Genomic DNA, 13,741 nt, shown 5'->3' with positions numbered 1-13,741 from the left:
AAAAGAAAGAAAACCCAAAGAACATTAGTATAGAAAAAACTATGTCTTGTCTCGAAAAAATAAAATGCATGTGTAACAAACTAGCCAACAGATAGAATACGAGGCTGTGTTGAACATTTCTACCATGTTTCGGGTCCCGTACGAATACAATTTATGTTTTAAGACAACGTATGCTCGTTTCAAATATACTTCAACTATTAAAAGTGGGTCTCATTGGGGTCTAAGCGTGACGCGGGATTGTCAATTTTTTTTGTAAGCGTGACATGTGAAAGTTGAATTATTATGCCGTGAAAACGGGAAATGAAGTCTAGCGGGACACGGGAAATTTAAACAAAAATGAGAATTGCTTACGTACATAGTGTAAGCGGCTGTATACGGGAATCTGACAAAACATTAAGAAGCGGGATCCGGGATCAGAACCCCCCAATGAGACCCCCTTAAAACTGAAACTAATGAAAGCTTTTTGTAGGTTTCAACAATCTTGAAGTTGAAGCATTAGGCGTCAGTAAGGAAAGTCGTCTTGACTGCACAAAAAGAACAGTTGCAGCAAAAAGAAGCAAAAACGTCAATGGTCAGCTTTGTTCGAGCGATGTTCCCTTATTAATTACATAGTGTATGAAATATAACCACTAATAAAATGGGGTTTTGTTTTTATGAAAAACTGCTGAATCTTTAACATACCACTTTTAATTATCTTTTTTTTTTTCAAACCCTTAAATAAAACATAAAATGTTCCCTTCTATTTCTGTAGAGAGACAAGTGCCTTGACAGAAGCCAGACCTCCGATATTTTATTGCGTGTAGATTTTCTAAGGAATAGTTTTATTCCTGTCAATTATACCCATTTAAGCTGATAGATGGGATTTAAACCAAATAAATGACTGATTCTAAGGATGAATAATGACTATCCAAAGACTAAATGGTCTGCTATAAAACTCTATAACAATTGTTTTAACATCGCACGGGGTGAGCTTCAGATTCAGTTGACAGATTTCAGGGTTGTTACAGTCAAGTATTTATGTCCATCAGTTTCTTATTAATTCTCATCAATGAAGTTCTTTAAATTCCAAGTTTACAATCTTTACTATTCTTAAAAACATTAAATTGAATAATCTTTAACAGTTTTATCTATTAGGTAAGACATTCATGTTTTAAGATAGCTCATATTGTTAGATTTCCCCCATCCCCAAACAAAATGTGTTCTTAATGTTAAGACGTCATAGGAAGTTTGTATGACGTAGTTTAATTTTAGTTACTATGGATATTAGTCTTATGCCATAATTCAACAAACAAAAAATGAATGAGAGCATTCAAAACTAAAAATGGTTTATGAAAACAATTATTCAAATGTCAGTGTACAAATCAGAGATGCTTCAGGAATAATCATTTTCAAGTAGGCTCAAAATTAAAAGTTTAGAAGCAATAAAATCAAAGCATTGCATATTAAGTAAACTGGAAAGGCAAGGATGCATTAAATGGAAAACAAAACGAACATAAACTTAAAACCACAATGGGTGCATAAAGTAGTAAACAAAACAACATAAGCTGAAAAAGGTGAATAAACAGCTGACGTAATAAAACCAGTCAATGCGATAACTAATGTTAACCCTCAATAATGACCGTGTATTTAATCATCAAAAGTCTTGACACCTATTCTTAAAACACTGCTGCATATCATGAATCAAAGAAAGCACAGCTGACTACTTTGATATCTATGATACTTTGGATTATCGCAGTTGATGAGAAAGGAGATGGTTCAGTGGTTCATTACGCAACATCAATACACGTACTAGACCTATGAGTGTTGAAAGTACCTCTCGTCGTTATCAATATTTTGACATCCTATTTGTATTCAGTATTTTGATTTTTCAAACCATAAAATAAAGTAAGAACTATTCAAGTAAAACTCTTATCGCAAGCATATACATAACATTTGTTCGTTGCTCACGCGCGTTTTACACAATATGGTATGTGTTTGACACGCAAAACATAAACGGATCTGATAATCATACAAAATTTCAAAAGTTCTGATAAGAAGTTTATTCTTTGAAATTAGTGCTTTGCAATAATAATAAGGAACTACTCACAATTAATATGTAAACCAGGCCAATGGCCTACTTGGTTATTTTTGCTATGAAAGTATTATAGACAATGGATATCTTTTTTCTTTTAAGTTAAGTTTGCCTCAAACCCTGGACTGATACCAAGTCATATCGAGACATAACAAATTTATTTTCAACGAACCGCAATTCTAGGATTTAAATATAATTTCGGAAAGCAAAACATATCACGTTATCTATGCAAGAATAAAAAGCACATTTCAATCATTAATAAAAAAAAAATGTAATGAATAAAGCCAAAGACTATAATGTCAATATATGTAGACGTGAGATAATTATACTAATGAGACAGCACCCAAACAACACGATTAAAAGATATTGTCTTTATATGGTCTTCACTCCAATGTCTGAATGCTTATGTCAAAGCCCTTATTTACATTTTCGTCAAATATCATGAAGTATTCAACGTCTTTGATCATAAAGAATTTTGATACAAATTAACCCAGACATAGCAAACATACATAAACTTAAGGAAAACTCAAGTGTGTATTCACATTTCATAAAAATACATAAAATCTACGTCAGAGAAAAGTACACAACATATTACTGAACGATTTTATATGATGAAAGAACTTCAAATAAAACCGACATGTACAATGCATTTGTTACAAATCCTATCTGTTACAGTAATAACTCGTGAATATGCTAGGTTTATTTGAGACTATTTCCTTCAAGTATCAATATAATTGTTATGGCAGTAATGAATTATATGGTCAATAGCTAACATAAAAGACTTAAAGAGAAAATCAATAAACTATTTCATTCATTTTTCTTCCGACTACTCATTAATTAATTAGATATTACAAACACAAACTATGTCTTTGAACTTCTGTTTGATAACAAATATTTATATGATTTTCTTGAACTGATGATTATAGTTTTTGTGTATTACGCATTAGCAATGTCATTGAAACTGAGTGTATTGGCAGAGTTCTCTGTGATAACAACTAAACGTTCGTGTAAGGTACCCTTAATTTTTATTCCGGACTCTGTACTTTTACAGAGCAAAAAATACGGAAAAACGGATCAAACGGTTATCTGCTTCGCTCTTATGATTTTATTTACTGACTTTTTTTTTACTTTATTATAGAAGTAGACGCTTTGATACCACAAATCTATTGATCATAATCTAAGTGTTAAAAGAGCTACGCTGGAACATCATGATACGACTGCAAGTACTTTATGTTATGCTGGGGTCAACTGATTTACTTGACACAGTAAAAAGTTTAAAGCAGAATATTTTGGACCCAACCTACCAGAGCAAGTACATGTACCTATTTAAAGAAAGCGTGATTTAAGTTACCTCTTTGGTTGAAAGCTACCAAAATTCTATTGATATACAATTGAAACACTATTGTCAAAAGGAACCAAATAAAAAGTAACCAACTGTGAAGAACATTGCAAAGATTATATAAGTAAGGTTGTACTATTATTTTATTTACAACTTAGCAAAACCTATGAAACTACAATTTAATAGAATTATAAGCTAAAATAAACAAAATCGTTTAAATATATGGATGCTCTTTAACGAAAACGAAAAAAAGTTGATTAAATTTTACCATTTAGAAAATCTACCAAAAAACTTGAATACACAAAACATTCTTGAAAATCTGAAAACTGTAAAACTGATTGATTACACACATGTGTATGCGACTGAAAAAGGTAAGATTCACTATCTAGAAAATCTGTGAAATTATCCAATATGTATAAGATCGTATAAGGTGCATATATTCAGTGATTTGTAAAAACCTTAGAGAGTTATATGTCTCAGCTGTATGGAAATCTGGGGTTGATGTCATAAAACTATACTCAGTGCTTGACGCATAAATGTCATGCTCGAAACATGAAATCCAGCATTTTGATTGGTTGATTTTGGAGTATGAGAAAAAAAACTTACTCCAAAATTTTAAGATCCAATGTTCTCGCACGGAAACCAAATGATATAAAGAGACAACGACAACAGAACCGAAGCACAAGACTACAACAAAAAATTATAGAATATCAAAATTTAATGTCGGAGCAATATTCTTTATTTATTTGTCATCTTAAGTATTGTGTTGTTGGGTTGGTGTCTCATCGATGTTTTCCCACATCTTCTTTTATTAATACTATTGCAGTCAATTGCATTTCAGAAAAACAAAAGTTCTCCCACCACTTTTTTTTTGTTATCGTTACAGTCCATATTGCACAATAATTACTTTTTAACTATGAGAATCAGATAACTAAAGGAGTCAATAAAGAATGATAAATGACTTAAACAAAGAGAACATATGAACAGATAACATTGCCGTACAGACAAGGCATATTCACGCATGGAGAGTATGTTGTTTTAATAACATATAACGATCTTAAAGCTGTTGCTGGTGTTCTCAAACACTAGATATGCATTTTGTACATATACATTCCAGAGAAATGAAAATAATCAGGATATACGATGTTAAACTTACAAGGCTAAATTAATAAAAATCATTCTTTTTAATAAAACTGTGAATGGAAATGGGGAATGCGACAACAACCTGACCAAAGAGCTGAAAACAACTGAAGACCACCCATGGGTCTTTAATACTGCGAGAAAATTTCTCACCAGGAGAGTAAATCGTTCATCTGTTTCATATTTCTGGTGGACATCACAATTTTAAGACAAATAAATATAAAATGTTGTGACATATTAAGTACTCTGGTAAAGATTGGTATTAATACATGGTATTTCCTCTTTTATTTTTTTTTTCTCATTTCATCCTAAACGGGCCTTACATAGCTTACTATACGATATTGATAGTTCTTATTGTTGAAGGTTTACAATTGTTCACAGCTTTTTATTTAATTAAGTTCATGATAATTGTCTCTTACGGCAATTTTACAACATCTCTTTATTTTGAATTTATAAGATAGAGATGAGCAACAGAAAAATATCTCATATTACCACAGAAGAAATATTTTAAAAGCTCTACTAATAAACAGTAAGAAAATGAAGGTACCAGAAACTTACCAAATGAGACCATCATGAACATTGACTATAGATGAAGGATTAAATCCTAATGAAAAGATGATACACGTGTTTAACTGCAACCAAGGAAAAGCATGTTACAACATAACCATGGTTTTAACATGGCATACTGCTTCATTTAAATTTACGCCTCGAACGAGACAGATTAGTTACGAATGACCAGCAGATTGTGACCATCAAAAAAGGTCATTTACGAAACCTTGCAAGGAATAAAGGATAAAAATAACAGCAACACAAAAAAAAATAAAGAAATAAAACACAAATTCAGACCGATGGTTTTGACGTCCAATTTGGGAGGTTGAATTATGTGCTACAGAATCTGTCTTTTAGAATACTTTTTTTTTTGTAATTGATACCTGTTAATGGTTGTATTATTAAAGACATAAATCTTGCATTTTTTAGACATATTATAAATTCAGTAGTAATATCTTACCACAGAATCGTATTGCATGACCGTCTAAAATAAATTCGTCTGAGAATCTTAATTAAGTTATAACTACACCTTTCAAAGATTAAGTACGAGACAATAACACCGTTTGCTATCAATGTTCTCTGATATTTATTGTTTATGAATTTAGTAAGGTATTATATTTCTCTAAATAAGGCATCATAATAGAAAAGCATGACAAAATGTCAATCGTAAGTTGTTAAATAATTTCTAGTCTGCCATAGATTACAATTAAGAGATAGTATTTCTTATACAATGTGCTAAATATGAAACTGACATACTCCTGCATTATCACTTCTTAGGAACTAATATTACGTTACAAATTATGATATTTAGGGGGTAATAAAGTATTGATTGTAGACATAAAACACGGAACATGGTCATTGAGAAAAGGTTGTCTTATTAATAAGTTATATAGGAAGGTATTGTAGTATTGTGAATTATGTGATTATGACTATAAAACAGTCAAATAAAAGAAAGCTAAATGGAAAAAGAAACAGTATATATCGTTGATGAGAAGGATATAGTTCATGTTATAAAGACTAGAAACGAAATATTTAATACAGTATACAGGAGTACAATAGTTGATTTAAAATCTTAAGAGGTAACCCAGATCACATGATTATTTATTAACTTTTTTGTTTTGTTTATGCTTTTATCGTTTTGCCCTTATGTTTGTTAAACCTCGGGGGAACTGCGGAGGCGTTTCATTCATTTACTGTTGTAACTTCTGATACGTGGAGTTCTAAACATAAGCATCAACCTTTTTTTAACATACTCGTCAACAACACAAAATTGCTCTTACGTCAGATAGCCTATTTTTGGACCAAACCTAAAACAGATGGTAAGTCATCAGACCTACCTCGGATAAACAAGAAGAAAGTTCAATGTTGGATAGACGATCTATATATAATTTTAATGTTTTGTATGATTTGTTTTAGCTTTGTTTATGAAATAAAATGTTTCGATTTTGATGCACATTCAAATAAAAAAATGAAAAATAACATAGAATTGTACTCTGTTTTCTTAAATGTAGTGTACCAATATACATATAAGTGAAGTTTGTATGGTTACTTGAAAACGTCCTTTAGTAGATTAGTGACTCCACTACAAAAGTACAAATTGTACAAATTATTTAATTTAACAAAGAATACTACAATCATTAAAGTTTACTAGATGGAAAATCCGCTGCATTCAATCGACAAAACTCTGAAATTTTCAATTAATATAAATGTGATCGTTTCTTTTATTGCTTTCAACAAGGTTTGCGGAATAATTTTTGCATTTTTCACATCATAGAACGAATAGACGTTACCTCCAGAACCCAAGTTGTATTTATAAGAAAGTTTTCTTCAAAAGATTGATGATTTGCGTGATGTATGGACTTTCCCTCGGATAACATATCATGCAATTAATATGTTACAATTGTTGGAAAATCAATGGGTAGATATGGCATAAGGCGAGTTCTCCCTTGGATGCCTGATTATAGTTAATAAGAATGCTCCAACGATAATTAATTGTCAATATCTAATTGTTGCCATATTAAGATATTTTATTTTGTCAGATAAGCATTCGTTTTGGTTATTTATCATTTTCTGGTTGAACTTACTCGATGTCAGAGTAGATATTACAAGTCCATAAGTGATTCGTGACTGTATACAATCTCAATTATAACTTATAGATAGATGAATGGTCAAACGCAATGCGCACACAAATTTTTATTACTATTAGTTTTGAATTAGAGTAGAAAGAAAATTCCTAATTTACAAAGGTTTATTTGTACATTTATCTAAGAAAATATCTAGGAGTCTATAGTCCTGGATGGTGACTGTCGGTTGAAGATTAAGATATAACATAAATCAGTCCATCCATCTACTGTCAACGTTTATATGAAGTGATGTTAGTTTAAAACATTAACCAATCAAATGTTGCTTTGTCTCAAGTAGAAGATGTGTAATATTTCTTTGTATCCCTAGTATTAAGTTTGTGAGTGAGCTATGCTGATTCTTAATTTGGGTCAATCATGTTTCATTTCATTTTACATAGCTTCCTATGATAACATTCTTTGAAAACTTCAGCAGAAAAGTATAGTGTTCAAGATCGATCGATTGCACTTGTAAAGAAAAGGATCCCCGTTCTTATGATTTGTAACGCTATATTTGTATATTAGTATTGTCATGCTACACTCCTTCTTTTTGTATCTGACTTTTTAAAGAACATATATGTCACTTAAAATAAACAACATAACTCGACTGAACTGCATTACATTTATTATTGAAATATGTATATGATTGTGTTAAATAAGTTAAGTTTCCAATATTAGGTTGTTAAAACAAAAACGTACGACAAACAAAATATAAAATTTTCTTTTTTTTTTTTCGAAATGTTTACAGAATGTTTACCCGATGATGAAGTGAACATGCTAGAAGGAGTTTAAGCACACACAAACATGTTTGATCCAGACACATTATCTATGTGTTTGTCCCACATCAGGGGCTTGTAATCAAGTAATATGTAAATGACGTTGAATGTTGTTTGTCATAATTTTGGGCCGGTTTTTTTTAAATCATCTTGATGTTTCAGTTAATACATCACTAGATTGTATGGATTGTTCTCGTGTAGGAAGGTTATACGGACCTGTAAGTGTTCAAATTTTGGTCTCTTTTGGGGTTTGGTAGATATTCGTCTTGCAAGAAATAAAAACACATCCCCTCTTTAATTATTCTAGTCTGGTGAACGGGAGCAGCATGTCGACAACCAGTGGTCTATTAATTGCGAGATGACGTTAAGAGGTCCTTGATCAATATGATTCTGTTTGAAATCTTTTAAGTTCTATTTTGCTTTGCAAATTTAACTTCAAGCATACAGAAAACATTTTTAAACCACTTTCTCTAAGTAAGTGCACAAAGTTTCACTCATGACAGATCAAATGATATGGACAATTAAATCACCTGTCGAAGTTGTAATAAAAATAATTTAGGTGATGAATACCATTACGTATTAGATCTTATAAGAATGGACAGGATTTTTTCAATAATGATAGGAATTTGTTGTTACCTTACAATCTCACTTTCAGTCATCTAATACTCATGAATTGTATGATTCCTACAGCATTGTTTATAAAATGCAAAGTCTTGTAAAACTGTGTTAGCAGTTGTTTACAATTACGTTACTTTTGATTTGGATGTCTTCTTTAAACATATTACATCTTGTTTTAATGTGTTAAACCAATGTTTTTAATGTTCTCTAAACTATATGTAATTTGTTGCACTATGTAGACACGAAAAAATACAAGAAGTGTTTTAGTTTATAGTATGCATGTACCCATGTTTAAATCTTTGAAGTAGAAAAAAAATAAAACTTGAAACTAACTTTGAATATCGAAAGAAATAACATAATTTTACATAAGCAGGATTGTGAACTCTGGAACAATGTCATTATGTGTGTATATTTTATAAATAAATTAAACATTGTCATGATGTTGTTCATGCTAAGTGATAAGCCTACAGTTTCCCTAAGAATGCTCAAAAAGCAGCCAGTGTTTTTCTCATCATTACATTTCCAAACTTTACCGAGGATAACATGATGTAAGATATATAACATAGCAGCAGGTGGCTTTCTGCATTTTAATTAATTTGTGTAAACGATGGGTGGTAATTTGAAAATTTAACGGTTATTGCAAAAAGTTTATTACAAGTATAACTAATAAACTTAACGTGATTAGTTTGATATAAAAGCTGGTTTATACCAACAGTATAATTGGAGAAATTGATGTTACGGTGTGTTTTTTACGCAAATATATTGTCCGGAGCAAATTTATAGAACACTTTTTCACATTTTGATCTTACTCATAACGCTAGAATGATAGATATTTTTAAAATGTAAAAAAAAGAGTTCATTTTCAAATTGGATTTAAATGCAAACGGTAATAAAATGCTGTTTACATGCAAAATAAACAAGACTTTTGTCTCATGCAATTAGCAAAAAAACATACACAATACTTACGGGATTCTACACCTATAAGAAAATTTAAGAAACAATTGTGAAAATTGTAATTAATTTTAAATTACTTATTATCATTTTATATGAAATTTTTATTAAAAAGATGTGTATGGTCTTGTAGTTCTAGTTAAAAAAATCTTTTTTTGTAAATGTGAATATTTATCATATAAATAAGATCAAATAGGTTGTTTTGTTGTTGTACAAAAGCTTCTGTAATATTTGCAACTATCGTAAAGGTGTTAATACCTATAAGAAGATGTGGTATGAGTGACATCCAAGGCACAATTTTTATTAGTAAACTATTATAGGTCAAAGTACGGTCTTCAACACGGAGCCTTGGCTCAAATCGAATAGCAAGTTATAAAGGGCCTAAAAATTACTTGTGTAAAATCATTCAAAAGGGAAAACGAACGGTCTAATTTATATAAAAAACGAGAAACGAGAAACACTTATGAACCACATCAAAAACGACAACTACTGAACATTCGATTCCTGATGGGCTTTACGTATTGTTGAAGGCCGTACGGTGACCTATAGTTGTTAATTAATTTCTGTGTCATTTTGGTCTCTTGGAGACAGTTGTCTCATTGGCAATCATACCACATCTTCCTTTTTTATATAAATAATTTAAGTTTCCTAGAAAAAGTGATGCAGAATATACCAAAGGGAATTTAAACTCAAACTGACAATGTCATGGCAACAAAAGACAAAAAAACAACATCAAAATACAAAACACAACGTAGAAAACCAAAGACTGAGCAACACAAACCCTTCCAAATCAGTGGAGATTTCAGATGCTGCTCCAAACATGGCACCGTCGTGTTGCTTATTTATGTACAAACCCGATGATAAGTCCAATTTAGTAATTCACATTTGGGACAAAGGACGAAAAGAACATGTTACTTCTTGTATACATGTATTCTCAACAAATGTATTGACTACATCTTTCGTTGGTTTTTGTTGAAAAATTGAAAAAGTATTGTCTGTTTTCAGTACAATCATTTGCTGGTTCAATTCAATCACTGGTAAAATGTCATTCATGCTCAAAACTTGTTCATACATATACTGAAAATCAATAAAATACAGGTACTATGGTAACATCCGTACGGAATTACATTTGTTAAGTTCCATTTGGCTGTATAACTCTCTAGATATATTTTGTTGTTTTTAAGTACATAAACTTCCAGATCTGAGAGTTTCTTAAGGAAAATTATTTCAGAAGAGCGCATGAGTAAATTATACTCTTTGATGATTATTTACCCTTTCCATGTTACGATGGAAAGATTCCGATCATCTGAAGCGTTAGTCATTTTTTGTCGTTATGCCGATTTACAGTAATAATTAAACTCATTATAGATACCAGGATAGAAATTTTATATTTGTGACGCGCGTTTCTTCTTCAAAAGATTCATGAGTGAGGCTCGAATCAAAAATGTTAAAAATCAAAATAAAGTACGAAGATGTAGAGCATTGAGGACCAACAATTCCAAAAAGTATTGCAAAATACAGCTAAGGTAACCTATTCCTGATGTAGAAAAGTATTTCAAAATTAAAAGTTTTGTAAACAGTTAATTTATAATTATGAACATATCAACTGGATGTATAAATGCAACCGGTATTAGACAGCCCAATATCGATTAAGAGTACCAAAACAGACCACTGTCGATATTCAGTGTCGACATCTTTGTAGAAAGAACAATGCCGATATACAGTACCAATTGACACAAGTGCCGATATACACAGACCATTGCCGATTTACAGTTCCTAAACAGACCACTGTCAATCTACAGCAGCAAGACAGAACAATGCCGATTTACAATACTTTACAGTACCAAAAAAAAACACTGTCAATGTACAGCAGCAAGACAGAACAATGCCGATTTACAATACTTTACAGTACCAAAAAAGATCACTGTCAATGCACAGCAGCAAGACAGAACAATGCCGATTTACAATACTTTACAGTACCAAAAAAAACCACTGTCAATGTACAGCAGCAAGACAGAACAATGCCGATTTACAATACTTTACAGTTCCTAAACAGACCACTGTCAATGTACAGCAGCAAGACAGAACAATGCCGATTTACAATACTTTACAGTACCAAAAAAGATCACTGTCAATGTACAGCAGCAAGACAGAACAATGCCGATTTACAATACTTTACAGTACCAAAAAAAAACACTGTCAATGTACAGCAGCAAGACAGAACAATGCCGATTTACAATACTTTACAGTTCCTAAACAGACCACTGTCAATGTACAGCAGCAAGACAGAACAATGCCGATTTACAATACTTTACAGTACCAAAAAAAAACCACTGTCAATGTACAGCAGCAAGACAGAACAATGCCGATTTACAATACTTTACAGTTCCTAAACAGACCACCGTCAATGTACAGCAGCAAGACAGAACAATGCCGATTTACAATACTTTACAGTACCAAAACAGACCACTGTCAATGTACAGCAGCAAACCAGAACAATGCCGATTTACAATACTTTACAGTACCAAAAAAACCACTGTCAATGTACAGCAGCAAGACAGAACAATGCCGATTTACAATACTTTACAGTACCAAAACAGACCACTGTCAATGTACAGCAGCAAGACAGAACTATGCCGATTTACAATACTTTACAGTACCAAAAAAAACCACTGTCGATATTCAGTACCACAACAAACCAGTGTCTCGTGGATATTGTACATCAGGTTGTTTAACCAATGCAGGAACAAACTGAAACATTTCGTTTACACTAGATATATATAAACATTTATTTGATTATCATGGCAAAGTGATTTAGTCAATTATCTCTGATTTTACATCAGAAAATATTGTCAATATCTATTTCCCCGGATGACCATTAAATGTTTTACGGAAAGATTTACAGTAACCAGGTTAATTTAGATTTAATGAGTTGAAGAAAAATACAGGAAATTTATAATTCAAATGATTGAATATAAAATGTTTGTACCAATCTGTAAAACAAGTAATTACGGAAAATGGTAGGAACGTGATTTCTCCAGGTAAAAGATACATAATAATTAAACAATGTATCTAAAGATCAATGTCGTTTTATTTCATACGTGACAAAAATGAATTTTTGCTTCATGTAACCATTAAAGATATATATTGGAGAGGATGATTGATGGGTTTGTTCTTAATAAATATATAAAAAAACATCATCTTCATCACAGAAATTGAAAAGGAAGCAACGTTGTAAAACCAACGAATCAGATCAATTAACATTTATTGAAAGAAAGTTTTGGTCTAGAAAATAGACTTTTTAGCTGAACTAGTATAGTTACATTATTGTTTAAGGATCAGCTGGACCTCATTTCCTGGTGCGGGATTTTCTCTCTGTGTAGAGGACCCATTGGTGGCCTTTGGCTGTTTTCTGCTCTTTAGTTGTTGTTTTTTTCGCTTGCTATGCGGTATGGGTGTGGCTATTTATTGAACTGTGACCTATAGTTGCTTACATTCTAGGTGTTATACCACCAAATCGTATTTTAAAAAAAAGTAATATCCGGTTGCAAAAAAAAATGAAGAAAAAGGGTAAAAATAAATTGTCTTGAATTTGGCAGTTGAGGGAAATTAATCATACATTTCATTGCAGTAACTCATTTCTGTCATAAACATATATCCACCTCTACATCCTTTTGTCTCTAGTAGAGAGTTATATCATTGGCAAACGTATACCACATCTTATTTCTAAAAATATAGCAAAAGTAAATCCGTCTTTGACAGTCCGTAATACACGACACGAAAATATATTATTTATATTATGCTCCAAGTATTATTTCATTTGTAATGACACCTTATGTACAATTAAGTCATACTAATAGGTATCCTTGGTTTTGATTGGTTGATAGGTAGTAAATTGTATATGTATTTTCTTTTATCTGGTGAATTTCGTTCATGTTTTACCACACTAGGGAATATGCACACGGATGTCATTTTTTCCCTATCTGTCGTGGTATTTGCCAAAACGCACAAATAAAGACAACAGTAGTATACCGCTGTTCAATAGACATTAATAGATTAAACCAAAACAATTCTGGGTCACAAACAAACGCCAACATATATAGAAATTAACTATTTGACAACAACTGCCATATTTATGTCTTGGTGCAGGACATTGGAAAAAATGGTTGTGTGGAAC

The 13,741-nt window shown here is 31.5% G+C and overlaps 1 protein-coding gene across 3 annotated transcripts in view; it reads right to left on the bottom strand.

Moving 5' to 3' along the window:
• LOC143071563 (lachesin-like) overlaps positions 1–13,741 on the bottom strand; it is an 84,941-nt gene that overhangs the window by 42,926 nt on the left and 28,274 nt on the right. Inside the window, exon 2 of one of the 3 annotated variants that reach the window (XM_076245939.1) lies at positions 9,580–9,591. The exons of the other annotated variants lie outside the window; for them this stretch is intronic. Within the exon in view, the coding sequence (XP_076102054.1) occupies positions 9,580–9,591 (12 nt within the window). The remainder of the gene's footprint in view (positions 1–9,579; positions 9,592–13,741) is intronic. 3 annotated transcript variants of the gene reach the window in all.

The sequence above is a fragment of the Mytilus galloprovincialis genome, chromosome 4 (genome assembly GCF_965363235.1).
Source record: "Mytilus galloprovincialis chromosome 4, xbMytGall1.hap1.1, whole genome shotgun sequence".
Taxonomy (NCBI): domain Eukaryota; kingdom Metazoa; phylum Mollusca; class Bivalvia; order Mytilida; family Mytilidae; genus Mytilus; species Mytilus galloprovincialis.
The sequence above is the reverse complement of the archived record's forward strand: the minus strand, read 5'-3'. Positions and strand labels throughout refer to the sequence as shown.